Source organism: Pristiophorus japonicus, chromosome 7, assembly GCF_044704955.1.
Source record: "Pristiophorus japonicus isolate sPriJap1 chromosome 7, sPriJap1.hap1, whole genome shotgun sequence".
In the NCBI taxonomy this organism is placed as follows: Eukaryota; Metazoa; Chordata; class Chondrichthyes; family Pristiophoridae; genus Pristiophorus; species Pristiophorus japonicus.
Genome location: NC_091983.1, coordinates 150428243 through 150449518, shown reverse-complemented (window position 1 = coordinate 150449518; position 21276 = coordinate 150428243). Strand labels below are relative to the sequence as shown.

The window sequence follows — 21276 nt, the reverse complement described above, 5'->3', positions numbered from 1 at the left end:
GAGGTGGGGTTTTTTGATAATATGGCAGCTTTCATAGTCATATTTTATGGTGTTAGATTTACTGGTTTCAATTTCACAACTTGTCCTGGTGGGATTTCAACTCATAACCTCTGGGTTATTAGGCTAATGGCATAAGCTCTAGTCTACCGTATCCAAAATCTGGGAGGGCACTGAGCACCTCGAGTCTCGTTGCCAAGAGCGTGCAGAAAACAAGCGCAGGCAGTGGAAGAAGCGTGCGGCAAACCAGACTCCCCACCCACCCTTTTCTCCAATGACTGTCTGTCCCACTTGTGACAGAGACTGTAATTCCCACATTGGACTGTACAGTCACCTGAGAACTCACTTTTGGAGTGGAAGCAAGTCTTCCTCGATTTCGAGGGACTACCTATGATGATGATGATGATTGTTTCTTGCTCATCAGCCAACTTTTATCCATGCTGCTCCTTTTCCTTTTGTACCACATACCTGATTTTAAAAAAAAAATGTCTTCTGAGACGCCTTCTGAAAATCCATATAAATTACATTTACTGCATTCTCTTCAATCGGTCACTTCTCCCAAAAACTCTAAAATTTGTGAAACACAGCTTACTTTAATAAATCTGCATTGGCTGTCTTTGATTAACCCATGCATTTCTAAATGCTCACTAATTTTATCTCGAATTATGGATTCTATGAGTTTGCCCACAACTGACATGAGACCATCTGATATATAGCTACCCGATTTATCCTTCTCTCTATTCCTGAACAAAAATACAACACTGGCTATTCTTCAGTGCAATACAACTTGCATTTATATAGCACCTTTACGAGAGAGACAATATCCCATGGATAAAAATGGATGCCAAGCCAATAAAAGGAGATATCAGCAGGGTGACCAAAAGCTTGATCTAGCAGGTGGGTTTCAAGGAGGTGAGGTGGGTTTAATGGAGGAATGAGTGAAGGAGAGGGATTTAGGAAGGGGATTGCAGAAACAGCTGAAGGAATGGCTGCCACAGGTGGGGTGAAAAGAAGGGGGATACACAAAAGGCTAGAGTTGGAGGAATGGAGAGAATTGGTGGAGGGAAATTGTGGGACTGGAGGAGGTTACTGATATCGGGAGGGTTTAGGGATTTAAACATTAGGATTAGATTTTTAAATTAGAGGTGTTGGAGACCTGGATCCAATGTAAGTTGTGAATAGTCTGGTTAGACCAACAAGGAATGAAGCATTACTTGATTTAGGTCTGGGAAATTAAGTGGGGGTATTACAATATAGTTAGGTTCAATGTAAGAACAAAAATGGATAATGAACAGTCTAAGATAATGGTGCTGGACTACAAAAGGGCAAAGTTTAAACGAGATAAAAAGGGATTTGGCCCGAATTGGCTGGGCAGAAATTTAACAGATCAACAGTGGGAAATCTTCAAATATGAGATGGATAGAGTACAAAATAAATATATTCCTTTAAGGAAAAAAGGTGGTGCATCAATGAATAGAGCTCCATGGATAAATAGAAAGATCAAAACTGAACTGAAACTTAAAAGAGAGGCATATGATAAAATTAGGGCTAACAATACTAAAGATAATCATGAATAATGTAGAAAGTACGATGCAAAGGTTAAAAGAGAGAATAGGAGAACTAAAAGTGAATATGAATAAAGGCTAGCAGACAATATAAAAGGAAATGGCAAGTACTTTTATAAGCAGATAAAAAGTAAAATAATAGTTAAAGAGATTGTTGAACTGCTGAGGGATGAAGGAAGGAGTCTAATTTTAGAAGATGAAGGTATGGCAAATATTAAATAGATATTTTGCATTGGGCTTTACAAACGACAGTGAAAGTGAGAATGTAAGTGTTTTTGAGGAAGATATGGAACAATCACCAGTGATAACTGCAGAAAAGGAATTGGTTCCCCAAAAAATAGCAGAACTCAAGATGGATGTCGTGAGGCCCTGAAGGCATGCACATTAGGCTGCCAACAGAAGTCAGAAGCAATAGCAGAGGCTCTGCTATAATTGTTCAATCCTCCTTAAATATGCAAATTGTGTCATTGTTCATTCGCATGTGCATTTTGGCTGCCACTCCACCTGAGCCCATTACTTCTATCTCCTTTTATTCCCTCTTGGACCTTTCTCTACTGTTACCCTTCCTTCCTGATACACCTTTCATTTCTCCCTTCTTGATCATGCCCACATCCTTGCATTCCTCAGCACCCACATCCTCCTAGACCCTTCTAACACCACTTCTTTCTGTGCCCGTTCTTGGAAACCACCATCCCACCCCTCCCCCCGCACCACCCCCAAGCCATTTACAACTGCATTTGCTAAATCCCAACTGCCCAGCCTTTGGCCTATTATTTACTACAGTCAGATTTCTGCAGATGCTGATCTCCTCAACTGCTCCCTCCCGTCCACCTTTGATGCTCTTGTTCACAGCAACTCCTATACTGCCTCTTAACCAGGTCGATCCCTTACATTCGGCCTCCATCTTTACTTGCTCAAGTTCAAGCAGTGCAGCATTAAGCATATCTGGCACACAACTGTTTTAGCCATCCAGGACCAAATCTGACTGGATCACATTAAGCACTATCAAGCCACATTCTCCTCTGCCACAACTCAAGATAGCTCTTGGCTTTACTAACACTGCTATGCCTCCACCACTTTTTCCTCCTGTATCTGTCTTGAAAATATTATAACCGGGAATATTAAGTTGTAAGTCTAGTGGCATTAGAGGAGGTGGGACTAAGACTGGAGAGTTTCTGTGTTCCCAGCCCACAACCCCATAACTAGCGCTTAATGCCCTTCCTTGGATGGCGGGTGATGTACCCTCAGTGGTATAGATGCACGCTGGCAACATATAAAATAAATTACTTCCCACTAACCCCGAATACTCTAGCGGGGTCAGTGACTGAGGTCACCGGTGGTCACAATCCTGGATTGCATCCCTGAGTATTTTCTAGGCCATAGTCTCCAAATCTGGTTTTCAGCCAACGAAAACTCACTTCTTATCAGTTGCTCCCAACTGCAAGGTAGAAGACAGAAACAGAGGTAGAAGAAGAAATATAAGTTCAACATTTTGGGGGTGAATTCCCACAGGGGTTCACCCATTTGTCTGCCATAATTTCCAAGGAAGAGCAATGGAACAGCTAGGAAAACAGTGTAACGAACCACTCTACGGGGTTTTCACAGCATTTCTGGCAAAGTTAGGATAAGGAATTAGAAGAATCCCTGTGGAAATTCATCCTTTTTGAACATAAATTTAAAAAAATGTTTACTCAATGACACTCCAATGGAGGACAAATGGAACATTTAAAAAATAATAATGCTGAACATGCAGGATATATACATTCCAAAACCCAACAAGCTCAACCTAAACAACTGTGACACTAACTGGATTAACAAACACATTAAAAGTGAAATAAAGAGGAAAATAGTCTCTGAGAATCCTGCAGGGAGAAAGGTAAAAAAGGCTTTGCTAGAATGCATATAAGAAAATATAGAAACATGTTAGAAGAATATCAAAGACAAACAGAAAAACGTATAGCAAAGAGGCTAAACATGAAACTTTCCTTAAGCATTGCATGAATAACAGAACAGCTGTAGAAAAGGTAAAAACTCTAAAAGATGCAAATGGCCTTGAAATTGAGATTGGATGCAATATAATAAATATTCTGAATGACTACTTCCTCCAAGAATTCACAAGCAGTTGCGATCTAGATCTCCAAAGGTAGGAAATGATGGGGCCGAAATTCAGCCCCGCCGGAAACCTGGCACACCTACCTTTTTCAAAGTGTTTTTACCGCCGTTTTGGATGAGGTCGCTTCTTTCCCGAAATTCAGCTCTTTGTCTTTTTTTTAGTGCGGACCGGAAGTCCGTCATAATGGGGGCGGAAGTTGGGCGGTAAGTGCTGGTGAGGGGCGGAAGTGGAGGCGGGACAGATTCTCTGCTGCTGTCACTCAGCAGCGGAGCAGTGATGACGTCATTGCATGTCTGCTTCACCACATATCTCTCCTCCTTTAAAGGGGAGAGAATCGGCGATTATTTAGGATCAGCTACTGGGTCACCAGGGAGGGTCTCGGCCGGGCCAGCATGGCCTAACCAGGGGGCACAGAAGTCCATCTGACATGGAAGTCAGCCGGCAAACAAAATAAAATGGCGGCCGTGGTATTGGGCCCTTGCCTTTAATGGCCGCCGCGCAGCCAGGGCTGACAGAAGGAATGAAAGGTGCACCGACAGAAAAAGCTGTTGGGGGCACCGCTCGGCGGGCACGGCTGCTCGGCAGTGGCGGGGCGGAAGTGGAGACCGCCAGAAAAACATCCCTGCTGAATTTAGCTTGCGGCGGCCATTCGACCAGAAATCGGCAGCCGCTTGACTCCGCCACATGGCCACCCCAATCCGACGGTAAGGGGCCTTATTGGAGAGCTGAATTTCGGCCCCGATGTTTTTTGCCGCCGGTCCCCTTAGAAAAAGAGCAGAGAGGACATTAGTGGCTGCTTCCTGGTGGGGCTCTGACAGACGCCTCCCCTCAGCCCAGTACACAACCGCCACAGTTTGTAACCGCTTATGGAATGTGAATAAAGGGACATTCCCCCTGATCCTGCAAATTTTGGTGGGGTCAGGGTCAGGTGTCCTGGGTGGACACATCATGGCACTTATACTGGGATACAGCCTCCACAGATTTTCAGCCCTACAAATTTTACACAAAGGTGAGGATAAGATGCTGCAAATTTTTACAATTAGAGCCAACAACATCATGGCATTTGAAATCTGTGTGCAGGACAAAGCGCTGTTTTGTATTTTTTGCAATTGCACCATTCTAATTCTCTGAATAATATGACATTTGCCGTACTGAAACTGCCTTCCTTCTGTGGCAGCTGTAAAGAGCCCACATAAGGAAACTTCAATCCCCCAATACTCAATTTGAAAATAATTGAACATTTTTTTCCTAAAAATTTCAACGTGTCATCTAGGACTCTTTGTCCAACTTGGGTTTCAATTTCTGTTGTGTTTTTTTAATGTTAAAAAAAAAGGGATTAAAAGTTTGATGTAGCCTTACATTATCCAAAACGTGAGCACTGAAAAATTAGCTGAAATGTGCAGCGCCATTAACATAGGGGCTTTTTACCAAAACACCCACGATATTATCTAGCTCAGAGGAAGGCCCAGTTGTTTAGGAACAAATTTCATTGCCCAAGTGAACATAGAATAAATACATTTTAATGTTGCATCCATAAAATCAAGTCTACACTGAGTATGTCCAGCAGTACATCGGACAGTGCATGTATCAAGCCATTCCTCATCATGGTGCCCATCTTAATTACAGCCTAGAAAATACTGTTGGTGATATGAGGAGCTGAACGTGTTTAAAGATTAACGCTTGCACTAAAATAGCGGACAGATGGGATGTCACACAAACGTGTAAAGTGCTCATCAACTTATATTGCCTATAGTAATTTCTCGGCTTATATGTAGTCTCATTGCAGTCAGGCAAATCTAAAGGCAGTGAAGTTATTCTTCCTCAGGATAAAATATATGTTAATTTTTGAAAGTAATTGTGTCAAAGAACAAAAGGAGTGGTGTCGCATGGTCTTGTCAGGTTTTCTCCAGATTAAAACAATACTGAACTATAGCCTTTCAACACCCGAAATAGATTGTTTTCATTATCTATTCAAAAGTGGTGTTGCTGAACATTTTAATTGCTTTAAACATTTTTTTTAAACAAGCTAGAGAGGAACATTATCTTCTTGAGAAAAAGAAATCCAACATATTATTCACTGATTTTAACTGATTATTGTAATAATCCTACCTTCAGTGTCCAGGTGCCTTTTGGATTCTCCCCCCACGAATGCACTGACATAAAGGTCCATTTACTCAAGCCGGCTCTAGACACATCAAACCTTCGCGTCTCCAGAAGTCGTGACTTTGTTCCAAAGGGAGAGATCAGGTCAACACTGAGGTCACCCCTGCAGACGCTGGTGATGCTAACAACAGCCTGGCAGAAGATTAGATAGAAGCATTCATTCAATAATGTCAAATGGATTGCGTGTCCCTAAAGCTTTGAGTAAAATGAGTTTATGGGTAATTGCACTATTGTTTGCCCTCTGGACAGTAACCTTTAACTCTTATGGTGGCAGTCTATCATCACTGAAATCTGGAAACATTTTATTGAAAATTGATCATGCACTATGAACGCCAAGTGTTCAAAATTTGGTTTTGAACTGCCACAGAAACTCTCTCACTCTTTAATACTTGCTTTCGCTGCCTGTTATTGTGTTTAGTAACCTTAAGGTGCCAGAGAGAAAGAGAAAGATGTTTAAAAGATGCAGCAGCATTTCTGCAGTGCATCACAAAATATGATACGATAGCAGTTTTCAGATTAGAAATTGTCTTCAGCTAGAACAAAAAATATTCAGTGCAATCCCTAAATTTTATTTCTATTCACTGTGTTCACGGCAATAACTTGAGACACTACCCAGTGGAATCCTGATAACATCATTGCAGATTGCCAGCACGCAAGATATATGAGACCTTGCTATTCCTTTTTCCTGAAACATTTTTGTTTTATAATTACAATGTTCTAATGCGGCATGCAGGATAGCACAAGTTCAGGTTCCAATGCAGGGAGGTCAAAATCATTGAGTAAAATCCGACTTTTCAATTAGCCATGCATATACCTTCAGAAAGAGCATCTATGTGGCATGCCATGAACTGGTATAATGAGGGTTTATGCCACTGATTCTTGGATGACTTTATAATCTCAACAGTGACTGCAGGGGGAAGGGGAATGGGAATGGGAGGGGAATGGGAGGGGGAGGGGGAAGTACACAATAAAGATCGGGGACTTTGCAATAAGTGAAGAGAGAGAATTGGAGTCAAAGGGGCCGAAATTGCCCACCACCTGAAACGAGGTGTGCCTACCACTTTTTGTGACGGCCATTAGAAATTCAGCATTTTTGCTGGAAAAAAGGAGTGGAGCGGTATTAGTGGCGGGAATGGGCTGTTTGTAGCGGTGTGGGGGCGGACTGGTCGATTGGGCCGTGAAATTCAGCTGTTGCCGATTTACTCATAATGAGCCAGCTGCTCCTGGCCTTCTTAAAGGGCAGGTTTTGCAGCTTGGCTCTGAGCAGGGAATCAGTTTCTTGGGAAGACATAGCAAATCCAGGAGGAGCAAGGAGGGACAGCAGATTCTCTGATGTCGAACTCGAGACCCTGATCGAAGGTGTGGAAGGAAGGAGGCACGTTCTTTATACCAACACAGGCAGACCGACTCGCGCTGTATGTGTTAATGCCTGGAGAGAGATCACTGTGGAGATGTCAGGGACCTCCATTCATGACCGCACTACTACTCAATGCCGCAAAAGGCTCATCGACATCATCGACTGATGAAAGTGAGTATATGTTCCCCCAACTCCTCACTTTCTATCTGCAAGCCTCTTCTTCGCCTTCTCTTATTTCTCACCTTCACTATATAGTCACTGAAGCACCATTTGATTGCTGAGGCAATATGTTTGTGTACTCGAAATGGAGGCTTTCTTTCATGTCAGAGTGACACCTGCATGTAATGGACCCACACTTGCACTAATTGTCGAGGCCTCATAACACTGCTAATCAGCAAGCCTTCTTTGCTTTGAAGGCCAAGGTCTCCCACACCGTTTAGAGCAACAGAGGACTGGTGGTGGCGAGCCAGATATCCAGCAGCTCACTCATAGTGAAGAAAGGGTGCAGAGGCTAGTGGGCTCACATGTTGCCTTCCCTGTGGCCACCAGCCATGTGGATCCTGCTGGGGTCGGCATTGGTAAGTGAAGGCCTTTCTTCAATGCCATCTCTCCCGAACAGTGCAAGCGCCTACCACACTATTGCTTATGATTGTGTGCAAGCTGCTTGCTGCATGGTGCAACGCCCTACCTCACCTTCACGGGACCCCTTTTGTCATTTATAATTGCAGATGAGACCCCAAGTGTGAGTCACAGTGAGACCGAGACCCTTGAGGCGACTGGGAGCCAAAGCCAGGAGGACACCATTGAAGCCATTCCAGACATTGCCGGCATGTCCGATGAGGCCGAGGAAGAGGGAGACACTGCTGGCAACAACACGTCACTGCTTCCTACTCTCGCACGTGCCACCTCAGATACTGGGATTAGGCATCCGGACAGTTAGAATTAGCAGAGGGGTCTGCACTGGGGCCTAGCAGGCTGCAGCATGGCCAAGGACAAAGGCAACCTCAGGTGCCATCTCTCTTGGGGGTGAGTCCGCACACAAGTTCTGCTGAAGAGGACTCAGACGAGCCCATCGATGTTAGGGCTTATGAAAGAAGGGTGAAGGCCATGCATTCCCAGATGTTGGGGGCAGTGGCAAGGGTGCCCGAGAGCCTGTCGCAAGTGGTTATGAGCATGGAAACGTCCGCCTCCCGCATTGTGAACAGCTCTGCGCACACCATGGGGCCCATCATTGCCAGTGTGCAGACGATGGTAGACTCCCAGAGTGACCGTGCAGATCCAGCTGTGATGCCGTAAGTGATGGTCAATATGGCCGCTGCCATTACAAGACAGGCACACAGGAACGAACATCTGACTGCTGCTCTGGAGAGGATGGCTGCTGCCCTGGAAGCTTAGAATGCTCTCATGCACTCTGGGTAACAGCCCACAGAGCATCTTACTGATGTCATCTCTGGTGGCATCGTGACTGTGTCTGTTCTCATGCAGTCTCAGCTGGATGCCACGTGAGATCTGACTGCTGCCATCACGGCTGGGTCCACCATGGTCTACGAGGGACATTCCGGTGTCATGTTACCCCACCGAGCTGTGCTCTAGCAGATTGCTGGTGATGGTGAGTTGCAGCTCGGGGGGAATAGCGCAGGCTCATCGGACCAGGATCCTGATGTGCTCTCTCAGGATTACAGCAGTCCTGAGCCGAGACCTGCCACTCCGCCATTGCTGCCAAGCATGGCATCGCCACAGCCAATTCCGACTGAAGGTGCCGAGGAGGATGTGGTTCAGTCTGCAGCTGATCCTTCCAGGGCCAGAGCTGGTCGAGGGCATCCTAGAAGGACATCTGTAGCTTCTAAACCTGAAACACAGCAGCCTTCCCAGAGCCACGATGCAGTCACAGGGGAGACACTGCGACATATTTCGAGTATTGGTTTGCATAAGAGGGTTTTGAGGGAATGCACAAGGGCGATAAATGATTATGTGTATGTTTTGCACATTCATTATTTGTGGTGTAATAAATCTTTATTTTGTGTTTCAATAGACATTGAGGGAATGGAATCCTTAGTGTTTACGGCAGAACTTGGGATTGATCTGTGGCACCCTCAATGCAACGTGGGTGCAGGTCTCTCTTCATTGTGGGCACTGGTGTGTGAAAGGGCTCATTGGTTTGCCCATGGAGATGCACAGATGAAGGATAAAGTGCGGATGAACTCAGCAGAAACGAGCAGCAATGAGATGGTTTAGGACTTCCCTTGGAGGGCCTGGAGAGCGACGCCGTGGCCGCCGACCCGCATCCTGCTCCTCCTCCTGCGCATCCTCCTTCTCCTCCTCCTGCTGTGCGTCATGCTCCTGTACCACCTCCTCACGTGGTACTGCTGCCTCGTCCTCCCATGGTTGTGCCCTCATAATTACCAAGTTGTGAAGCTTGTAGCAGACGTCCACAAATAGGGACACCCGCTCAGGCGAGTACTGCCGCACTCCTCCTGAGCAATCCAGGCAATGGAACCTCTGTTTAAGGATTCTGATGGTCTGCTCAATGATGCACCTGGTGGCTGAATGAGAGTTGTTGTACGATTGCTGCACAGCAATCCTGGGGTGGCGAAGGGGATTGAGCAGCCAAGTACAAAGTGTGTACCCCTTGTCTCCAAGGAGCCAGCCACAATCTTGGTTTGGCCCAGCAAAGATGTCTGACGCAGGATGAAAGCATCGTGGCTGCTGCCAGAATACCAGACATCAACTGACATGATTTTATGGTGGTGATTGCACACCAGCTAGACATTGAGGGAATGGAATCCTTAGTGTTTACGGCAGAACTTGGGATTGATCTGTGGCACCCTCAATGCGACGTGGGTGCAGTCTATGGCGTCCTGAACCCTGGGGAAGCCCACAATCCGCACGAATGTGGTCAGCCACTCCAACTTCTCCCTGCTCATAGGGAAGGAAATGTAGTCCTTCCTCCTCTTATACAGAGCATCTGTCACCTGATGGATGGAGCAATGTGCGACGAACTGCAAATTGTTCGAGATGTCTGCTGTTGCAGCTTGGAAAGATCCAGTCGCGTAGAAATTGAGTGTGATGGTCACCTTGGATGCGATAGTCAGAGCTGTCCTCAACCTTGTTTGAAGCTGGAGGTCTGGCTGCAGAGATTGCACAGCTCCCTCATGATGTCCTTCCAGAATCGAAGTCTCCGGAGACAGTGGTCATCCGTCAAGCCCATGTATGAGGACTGCTGTCTGTAGACCGTTGCACGATAGGGCCTTCTCCCCTCCTATCTATGCTCGAACGTCCTATGGCAGCTGTCTCATTGCCTTCTCCCTCATGCACTTTTTGGTCCTCACCCTCTGCTGGCTGGTGCTGGCAAGCATCTGCCTCCTGTGCATTCTGCCTCCTGTGCATCCTGCCTTCTCTCGATTTCACTCACTATCTGGTGCGGAGGGTCAGTGATCCTTCTTCTGACAGCAGGTCCTTCCTGGGGCACCTCTCTGGGTTCAACTCCTTCGCCATCTCTATGGCCTTCTGCATGTTGGGCAGCCATGTGTGCTGCGTCCCTTGCCCACTGCCTCTGGGGCTGACACCACCTTCTCCTGCGTGTCTCCCTGCCGCGCACAATGTGCGGGAGGTGTTCCGCTGCCAGCACTGACACTATTTAGTTCTCCATTGTCAAGATTGAAGAGGCTAGCCCACTATCACTCAATCCCACTCTGAATAAGGCAAATGGCAAAGGTTTGAAAAGCCCGAAAACATCTCGGCGACAAGAATGCTGCTACACGCAACAAGCCTTTAAAGGCCGCTGGCGGTCTTGATCAAGCACTGTGTACTGACCCAAAAAACTGTCGTTGGCACCGACAGGCGGCCGGAAAACTTTTTGAGGTGAATTTACCTTCCATGGCGAGTCCGTGGTTGTGCGTGCTCTGATGACGTCGTTAATGGGGCGGAAGTGGGAGGAGCGGGGCGGATTGCCGCACTGCAGCCAAAACCCTTGAGGATAATTCTGCAAACATTGACCAGTCCACTGCGACTCAGCAGCCATTCCACGCCGCCCCTTTCAGATGACCAGAGGCCTTCGCAAAAGGGGCAATTTCGGCCCCAAAGTCATCCAAAAACTAAAGGCATTCGATTACACTCACAGAGGCCTAGAAGTAGTTTGCTTGCTCCTCATCGAGGGACAGAGGTAAGCATGTGACGTAGGAAGTTAGAAACACAGGAATAATAAATACTGGGAGTTTCCAAATGGCACAGATGGCATGAAGCTAGAACCCCCAAGAAATTAACCTCACAGAAGATTGGGGCATCTTTGGAGGCCAGTATGTTGAAATGAGGTATACTGGTTTCAGAATCAACAGTAATGAGGCCACTTTGGGGACTAGGCCTGAATTACAGACTGGACCCTCAAAGATGGTTAATAATCACTCCTAATATATTAATATTACCAGCTCCCTTACAAAGGAGACTGAGGGGCACATAAAATCTTATTATCTGGTGGGGTGTGGGGGTAGGGGGCAACTCTTAGTGGCATAGGTGCCCGCCATTGTTCCTGGCAGGCATGATCCATGCATATGTGCCGAGTTGCTGCCCACAGATTCTATCACCGAATAATTTATAGACATTACAATGTAATTTAATTTTAATATCCAATGTGTGCCCATCATTTCTGAACGTGTGCCCTAGTGAAATGGCCAGTGAGGTATTTAAAAAAATTGTGGGCTGGATTTTCAGCTTTTTGTGATTTCGCCCGTTTTCGCTAGAGCGTAAAACTTTCACCAAATGAAAGTTCATGAGCAACATTAGCGTTAACTCTGGCGTTGCACCACCAACTTTGTGCGCCGGAGCCGAAAGTTCTGGTCATAAAAAAATCGTGCCGTTCTGCACATGCGCAAATTTTTTTAAATTCCCGACCATCTGGTCTGCTGTCCGATCGCAAACACTAATGTAGGGCGAGGTCGCGTGCGTGCGCAGTACACCCGGAGCTGAATTAGCTATTTTACTTTGGGATTACCATGAAGGAGGACAACGATTCAAGATAGCGTGCCGGGTGATTCAGCCAGGAGGCTAACGAAGCTCTAGTGAGGGCTGTGAAGAGAAGATGGCAGCAGCTGTAAGTTAGGAGTGAATCCAACCACTGCCATCCATATTCAAGAGGATCTGGAGGCAAATTTGCTGAGGAGGTCTCTGCCTCAGTCACTGTGGTGAGGAAAGGCATAAAGTGCAGAACAAAAATTAATGATCTTTGTCGGGTGGTCAGAGTGAGTACCATTTTAATTCATGCACTCCTTCATTACTTCAATTATAAATCTGACACACTACTTGTTCTCATGCTGTTGCTGTCTCTCAGCAGCCCGTGGGTTGCCTCCTAAAATGCATGACACATAGGTAGGCTTAGTTCGGCACCCTATTTGCCATGAATGATCTTTACACATTATTAAGATTGCTTTCTGAGATCTCATAAGATGGCTCTGCGTTTCGATGTCCTCCTGATGAACCACATGCAACTTCCAAGGCAATTAAACAGAGGATTGTATTACATTCAGACAGTATGGTGTAAGTGCTTTGGTGGCTATCTGTGCCATAAGAGCAGATGGACCCTCTTGTAACCATTCTCATTTTCATCTTTACAGGTCAAGAAGTCACACAATTGCCGCGAGCAGGTGCGGACAGGCGGCAGTCTGCCTCAGGCCTTGCCACTCACCGACATTGAAGAACGAGTGGCAGGCCTCATCGACATCACAGGTCGGGCAACTGCCACTGGGGGCAATGACCCCCCACTCAGATACTGAGGGCAAGTCCAGCACACTCCCTGGGCTGGGTTGGAGCAATGTCATGCAGTGTCTGTGGACTAGATATAATGGTATAGTGGTGGTCCTCCAAATGAGCCTGTGCTATGCGACCTTCCTCGTATCACCCTGCCCCCTCCCCTGCTGCTAACCGCTCATCTGTTGCTTTCTACTTCCAGATGACCAATCATAGCCACAGCATCCCTCAAAGCAACACACCATGTCAGGCCATGGTATGGAGGAGGAAGAAGAGGAGGAGGATACCGATCAGCCGACTTCAGCGCAGCTGCAATCCACCCTTGTTTTTCCACCAGCACTCACCTCCTCTGAGGACGATGATGTAACTGTCTCGGGATTTGACACCTCCGAGGCTCTTGGGACTAGTGGAGCAACGCAGTTCTGGTGTCGAATCCTGTATGCCATCTCTCCGAAGGGTGAGTCGGCAAAATCAGACTGCTGACAGACAGGCAGATGTGGAATTGGACATGGTAGGACTGTCCAGGGTGAACATCCACCTCACTCGATGTTTTGGGTAGGATTCCCGCAAACATCGAGAATCTCACTGCGACCATTACGGAGGTAGGGTCGCAGATTGTCAGTGCAAGCCATGATACCTGCGAGGCCATCAATGGCCACATGGGTCTGGTGGCCTCCAACAATGACACTGGAGTCCCGGAGAGTGTGGCGCGAAGCCTTGCAGACTATGGTGCATCACAGGCACAAGCTCTGCTTCAGCTTGGGCAGGTGATGCAGTCCATAAACCCTTCCAGCATACTCTCTGCGTTCCCCAGTATCACGCCCAAACCCAAACCACCTGTGACTGGCGATGCCGATGAAGAGGCCAGTCAGAAGCCGGGCCTTCCATGCCACGAGTTGGTCCACTGTGCTCCCAGGCAATGTCTCCATTGTCTCTCCCGCCAATACAGCAGCGCACTGGCAAACTTGCTGCACGCCATCTTGGTACTACTTGGGTTAGGAGCAGCAGGCAAGAGAGGGTGGCAAGGGGAATGGGGTCAAAAACCAGTGGTAAAAAATAGTGGGGTAGGGGTTGCTGCATTATGTTGTTGATGCTGAATGCATCCTATGTTTTATGTTGTATTATTATTATGTTCTGGATTATGTTGTTGACAATGTTGTTGTTGAATGATCACATTGCTGGATGCAGCCAATTTATGTTATTTTATTAAAGTTTCACTATTAAGTTTACAAAGTTGACAATGTTTAATAAATTCTTTTGTTCACCGGAACCATTCCTGTAGTGTCTCATTTGCAGAATATGAGGGGGAATAGTCAACATGGTGGGATGGAGTGGCCAGGCAACGGTCAAACGTGCCGTTCACTCTTCAAGCAAAGCGTTCAATTATGAGCTGCTGACGCAAGGCTTTTGCAGCGGTGAAAGCTCCACGAGGCCTCCCCTGTGGTTGTGGTGGTGGGGGTGATGGCATCGATTCCTCGCCAGGCTCCTCTTCCTCGTCTTCCTCCTCCTGGTCCTCCTCCTCCTCCCCCTTCTCTCCTGAGGTGGTCCTGCAATCCCCATTGGCATTTCCTGTCCCCTCATGATGGCTAAGTTGTGCAGAATGCAGCACACCACAATGAGCTCAGAAACCTGCTGAGCGGAATATTGCAGACAGCCTCCAGAGTGGTCCAGGCATCGGAAGTGCTGCTTGAGCACTCCAATTGTCTGATCGACAATGTTGCGTGTAGCTGAATGGCAGTTATTGTAGTGATGCTCGGCTTCTCTTTGAAGGTTCCTGGGGAGGGGTCATGAGCCAGGTGGCGAGGTCGTAACCTTTGTCCTCGAGCATCCAGCTCTAGCCTTGTGGTTGACGCTCAAATATGCATGAGACACTGCTCTTGCGCAAGATGAAAGCATCATGGTTGCTCCCTGAATATTGGGCATTGAATGCCATGATGAGCTGATTATGGTCGCAGACGATCTGAACATTCATGGAGTGGAATCCCTTTCAGTTTCGGTAAACCTCTGGATTCTTTAAATGTGCTCGCAGGGCGATGTGCGTATAGTCAAGGGCATCCTGAACCCTGGGCAAGCTAACAAATCAACCAAAACCTACAGCCTCTCATTTTGGGTCACCCTGGTCATTGGGAAGTTTATGAAGTCCATCCTGTGTGCATCCTGTTGTTACTAGCGAATGCAACAATGTGTAGCGTGCTGTGAGATGTAACATATGTCCCCCACTGATGCCTGAAAGGAGCCGGAGGCATAGAAGGCAAGTGCCACAGTCACCTTCACCTCGACGGGCAGTGCAGTCCTGTTGCCGCTGGTAGGCTGTAGGTCTGCCTGTATGAGCTGATATGTCTCTGTGACCACCTCTTTTCGGAAGTGCAGCCTTCTAATGCACTGTGCCTCAGAGAGCTGCAGGTATGAGTGATGTTCCCTGTAAACTCAAGGGGGGGGTAAGACTTCCTCCCCATATGTCTGCGACTTCTTCGATTAAGTTGAAAATGATCATCAATAAGCCTTCTTCCAATATAGCAGCCAGGATTACTGGTTCCTGACATAGCATGGCCTCCATCTTTTGAAATGTCCTTAAATGTCCTTAAAAACAAACTAGAAATTCACATAAAACTTCATAATGAAAAGTATGTGGTAACGCAGTGTTCTTCCCCCAACGCTTTTAATCACTGACAACTCCAACTCTCTCCTGGCTTTTCAAGATGGTGCTGTTGGTGCCGAGTGCACCCTGGGTCCGACTGCTTTTTCTGTGCGGAATCTCAGGCAGACGCTAAATCGGGCACTAAAGCAGCAATGCACGTCGATTTACATTATCAAAACAGTCAAAACAGCGGCAGAGCGCTAAGCTTTATCGCCACTGCAAACCTATTGGCAAAATCTTGTGCGCCTCGTTCTGCGCCTCCAAATATAATTTTTGCGCCCCACCGAGGTGCTAAATGGGGTGCAAATAAGCCGGAAATCCAGCCCATAAAGTTCACCAAATTATGGTTCAAAAAAAATACACAGAACTGACCACTTGGCTCAAACATTTATTTTGAAATTGAATCATCAAAGTTATACTCTATTAATATTCTGGCTAATGTTAGTCCTTAAATGTCAATTGCATATACACACTGGTTCTCATTAATAAGAGGGAGTAAAGAAGAATAAAGTCAACCGGATGGATTTTACTGTGAGGGCTACTGGCACTGAAAAGCCACTCATAGTGCTTTGTGTGACTGGCAGGCTTTGTGCGAGACTTCAGGCAAAATAAATGTATTTTTTTTACATTTAGGGTAAGCAGATGTCACCCACAGGCAAGACATGGGTGCAGCTTGTTGCTATGACAACGCAGTAAGAAATACCAATCCTCTAAGTATATATATCTCACAAGACAATATTAAAATGTTTATAATTTGTTGCATTCAATTAAATATTTGGCTTGCATATCTTATAAGAAGTTTAAATTGAAATCATTTAGACAAAAAAACTATCAGAAAGATCAACTATTAACTGAATGGTTGCAGAAGCATTGCAAACATTGTATTAATGTAGAGCTAACATGAATGTAATATCCTCTCCTTTTGAATATCATTGCATTGTAGAGGGACTGAAATGTGACTGCAGAGGCTCAGTTTCAACTGGGGAGATTAGCGTATAAATGCTTAAATAACACTGCTCTTTCCCCTGTCTACTCAATGACTTTGCTCGTCAGTAGTATCCTACCTTAGTACAAGGTCATCTACTAATTCAAACCTCAAAATAAGAACAAAGTGGCAAATTTTCATTCTTCCGCTTGCTATTGGAACTCAATTCCAAGTAATATTAAATTGTTTCCAAGCACACAGATTGTTCAGGAAAGCACAAATGACATTTCCTGTACAGCTGTAAGAGTAATGCAATTCTGGTGAATAATGGTACCATTTTAATCATTTTTTGGGGGTGGACAAGGTTTCTTTTGGTATTTTTACCCTTCCCCCTCATTTCAGGTCTCCTGCATTATGCATCAATCCACCTTTGATAGATTGGGCAAGCAACCTGCTCTCAAGCTTCTTGCAATGCTGCTTTGAAGACCAGTCAATAGCAAGTGTGTGAGAATTGGCCAGGATTACTATTCCTCTTGTCTTCTGTGTGGGGAACAATTGTTCTTTCCTTGGTACTTGCCCTGGAGCGCGCTTGAAATCATAAATTCATCCTGTGGGGAATTATGGATTCAAATCTATTTCCCATCAGCCTGCGACCTTAACATACTGCATCATCTCATTTTTATCTGCTTTAAGTATTGTAGATTGTTTATTATTGTTTCTTACACTCTTTTCACGTACATTGTTAATCTTCATCTGATCAGTGAAACCTCAGGTTAGACTGTGCATTTGACTAAATGCGCTATTGTCTATAACGATATTAATAGAATGGAAACCAGCATTTAGTCAAAAGCCAATTTAGTGTTGACACTTCAAATTAAGTACTGGTTCAAGGTTTCTAACCAACAGTGCACCTCAAACTGGCATTTGCTACACGTACATATTCATAGGATAATCAGCATCATATATTTAAAAAGTTACTAATTAATGAAAATAATTAAAGGGATGATTTTAACCCTGCCAGCCCCACGGGAATGGGGAGAGCTGGCAGTTAAAATCACTGTAAAGAACTTATCTCTCCATTCCCGTCAGCTGCCATTTTAACTGCCTAGTTGTTTTAGTCAGCCAAGGTGCCCAATAGACACAGATGAGGGCTATGTGAATACATGCAAATCAGGATCATAAGGCGTAATTAGGACCCCAATGCCATTTTAATGCAAAATCATGGCAGTCCTGCCAAGTGCCCAACTAGTTAGTAAAAACCTTGCGGGATTGTTCTCTCAGAACCACTGAAGTAGTATCAGAGGATCTGTGTGCCATTCTGCTGTTTGGATTGTCGAGAGAGTTTCCAGCTTCCAAATCATGTTTTTCTGATACTTTTAGCCTTACTTACCCTCAGTAAACTCTATCTGCTTATCATGGGTACTATTATTGCTCCTTTCATCTGGATGAAAGAACAGTTGGAGAAAGAGAAGAAAAGCAGAAGCATCAGCAACTAGCATACGCATTAGCCTTGCCTATTAGAAGACAGCCGGTGAGTTGGGGCTGCTGGTGTGAGGCCATACCCTGCACACAGGGTATAAAGGCCAGGAGTCTGTTTCTTGGATCTATCTGAAGAGCAGTGGATTTGGAGGTTGTGCTTCTCCAAGCAGCCTAATGCGGACCTCTGCAGAACCTGCTACCTGCTGGACCAGGATGTCATGCTTTGCCACTGGCTGTCAAAGGCACCACAGCCATTAACTTCTTTGCCACTGGCAACTTCCAACCTGCTACAGGGAACATCTCCCATGATTCAGTACACAACTGCATTATGCATGTTTCGCCAGGGTTGACCAGTATATCACCTCGCCTACTGTTTGAGCTTCCACCAAATTTGAAAAGACTGGTGATATTGACGCCTTTTGTCAGGGCCCGACTGCAGCATCCCTGGAAATAGCTACACTCTCCGATGCCATACAGGCTGGAAGTGAACTCCTCCATACTTTTAGCCATACTGCTGAAACTCCTTGGCAATACCTGGTATAACTGCTTGTGAGAGGCAAGAGGCTAGATTTTCCACTTTTGTGCTTATCGCCCAAAAATGGGCATTATTTCGGGCATGGGCGGTAAAAAAGGATTTTCAGATCGCCGACTTCTCGTCCATTCTCAAAGTACCAAGTCTCCATTTTTGAAAATGGGCGTTACCGCGAGCGATATGAAATGGGCGGTAGTGTTAAATCTCGCTGACCTACTGTCGTAAAGTGTCGCCGTCCTTAGCAATGGCATGGCAATGCTCGATTCCCGTGATTTAGGAGGTCAAGGGTCATCATGACTGTTATATATGTAAACTTGTATATACATTGTACAGCCACCAGAGTGCTCATCCCCTGGAGTCCCAAGTGATCCCACAATCCCTTGGGAGCACAGGTACTTAAGGAGGCCTCACAGGCTGGAGAGGCACTCTGGAGACCTGCAATAAAAGACTAAAGTCACACTTTACTTTGAGCTCACAGTATCCAGTCGGACTCTGTCTTCATACTTAACAACTGGCAACGAGATACAGATAACAAACCCAATGATTCAGAGAACAGTGGGCATCCTGGAGAAATTCTCGGAGGGAGATGATTGGGAAACCTTCGTGGAGCGACTTGACCAATACTTTGTTTGCAATGAGCTGGAAGGAGAAGCGAACGCTGCTAAACAAAGGACGATTCTCCTCACCGTCTGCGGGGCACCAATGTATGGCCTCATGAAAAATCTGCTTGCTCCAGAGAAACCCACAGAGAGATCGTACGATGATTTGTGTACACTGGTCCGGGAGCATCTGAACCCGAAGGAAAGCGTTCTGATGGCGAGGTACCAGTTCTACACCGACAAAAGGTCTGAAGGCCAGGAAGTGGCAAATTATGCCGCTGAGCTAAAACGCCTTGCAAGACATTGCAAATTTGAAGGACATTTGGAGAACATGCTCAGAGACTTTCTCGTACTTGGCATTGGCCATGAAACGATACTTTGCAAACTTTTGACCATAGAGATCCCAACCTTGAGTAAGGCCATAGCGATAGCCCAGGCGTTCATTGCCACCAGTGACAATACTAAGCAAATCTCTCAGCACACGAGTGCAGCTACAAGTACTGTGAACAAAGTGATGTTTTTTTCAAATCGCAACATACAGGGCAGGCCCCACAGGCCTGCAGCTGCACGTCCACAGATGTCTCAGAGTCCACTATCAAGGGTGATGAATGCAAGGCCATTAACACCTTGTTGGCGCTGCGGGGGTGATCATCATTTCCATTCATGCCGCTTCAAAGGGTACGTTTGCAAGGGCTGTGGAACAATGGGACACCTCCAACGAGTGTGCAGGCGAGCTGTTAATGCTGTTAATCCTGCAAAACACCATGTTGCAGAGGAGGACAGATCCACGGTGGATCACGACAAACCAGAGCCTCAGACCAAGGAGGCAGAGGTATATGGGTGCATACATTTACCACTAAGTGTCTCCCGACAATGCTGAATGTTGAACTAAATGGACTCCCGGTGTCAATGGAGTTGGACACTGGCGCGAGCCAGTCCATTATGAGCAAAAAGACTTTTGGTGCAGCAAGGCTTCAAGGCTAGTCTTGACACCCATTCGCATGAAACTGAGAACTTACACAAAGGAACTGATTCCCGTAATCAGCAGTGCTACTATAAAGATCTCCTACGATGGAGCGGTGCACAAGCTACCACTCTGGGTGGTACCGGGTGATGGTCCCACGCTGCTCGGCAGGAGCTGGTGGGAAAGATACGCTGGAATTGGGCGACGTCCAAGCGCTCTCGTCCGCTGACGACACTTCGTATGCCCAGGTCTTAATTAAGTTCCCTTCGATGTTCAAACCAGGCATCGGGAAGTTTCAAGGAGCAAAAGTGCAGATCCACCTAATTCCGGGGGCGCGACCCATCCATCACACAGCGAGAGTACCGTACATGATGAGAGAAAGGGTAGAGATTGAGCTAGACCGGCTGCAAAGGGAGGGCATCATTTCGCCGATCAAATTCAATGAGTGAACCAGTCTGATTGTCCCAGTACTCAAGAGAGACGGCACCATCAGAATCTGTAGCGATTACAAAGTAACTATCAATCGTTTCTCCCTGTAGGACCAATACCCACTACCAAAGGCTGACAACCTTTTTTTTGCAATGCTGGTGGGAGGAAAGACGTACACGAAGCTGGACTTGACCTCAGCTCACATGACGCAGGAGCTGGAGGAAACATCGAAGGGCCTCACCTGCATCAACACGCACAAAGGTCTCTTCATTTATAACAGATGCCCGTTTGGAATTCGATCAGCGGCGGCGATATTCCAGAGAAACATGGAAAGTTTACTGAAGTCGGTCCCGCGCACGGTGGTCTTCCAGGACAACATCTTGGTTACAGGTCGGGACACAGTCGAACATCTGCAGAACCTGGAGGAGGTTCTTAGTTGACTCAGCCATGTGAGGCTCAGGTTAAAATGCTCGAAATGCATTTTCCTGGCACCTGAAGTGGAGTTCCTGGGGAGGAGAATCGCGATGGACGATTCGAAGAAGGTCATATAACGTGTCGGAGCTGCGGTCATTTCTAGGACTCCTGAACTACTTTGATAACTTCTTACCAGGTCTCAGCACACTGTTAGAACCACTGCATGTCTTACTGCATAAAGGAGACAAATGGGTATCGGGGAAAAAGCCAAGAAAATGCATTTGTAAAAGCTAGAAAATTGTTATGCTCGAACAAATTGCTTGTGTTGTATGATCCATGTAAGCATTTGGTACGAGCATGTG

The 21276-nt window shown here is 46.2% G+C and overlaps 1 protein-coding gene across 1 annotated transcript in view; it reads right to left on the bottom strand.

Annotated features, from left to right (window-relative positions):
- The window catches only part of LOC139266641 (PC3-like endoprotease variant B), a gene marked incomplete at its 3' end in the record, with an annotated part of 827273 nt that overhangs the window by 152620 nt on the left and 653377 nt on the right, over positions 1–21276 (bottom strand). The window contains exon 11 of the mRNA XM_070884230.1: positions 5785–5970. Coding sequence (XP_070740331.1) covers positions 5785–5970 — 186 coding nt within the window. The remainder of the gene's footprint in view (positions 1–5784; positions 5971–21276) is intronic.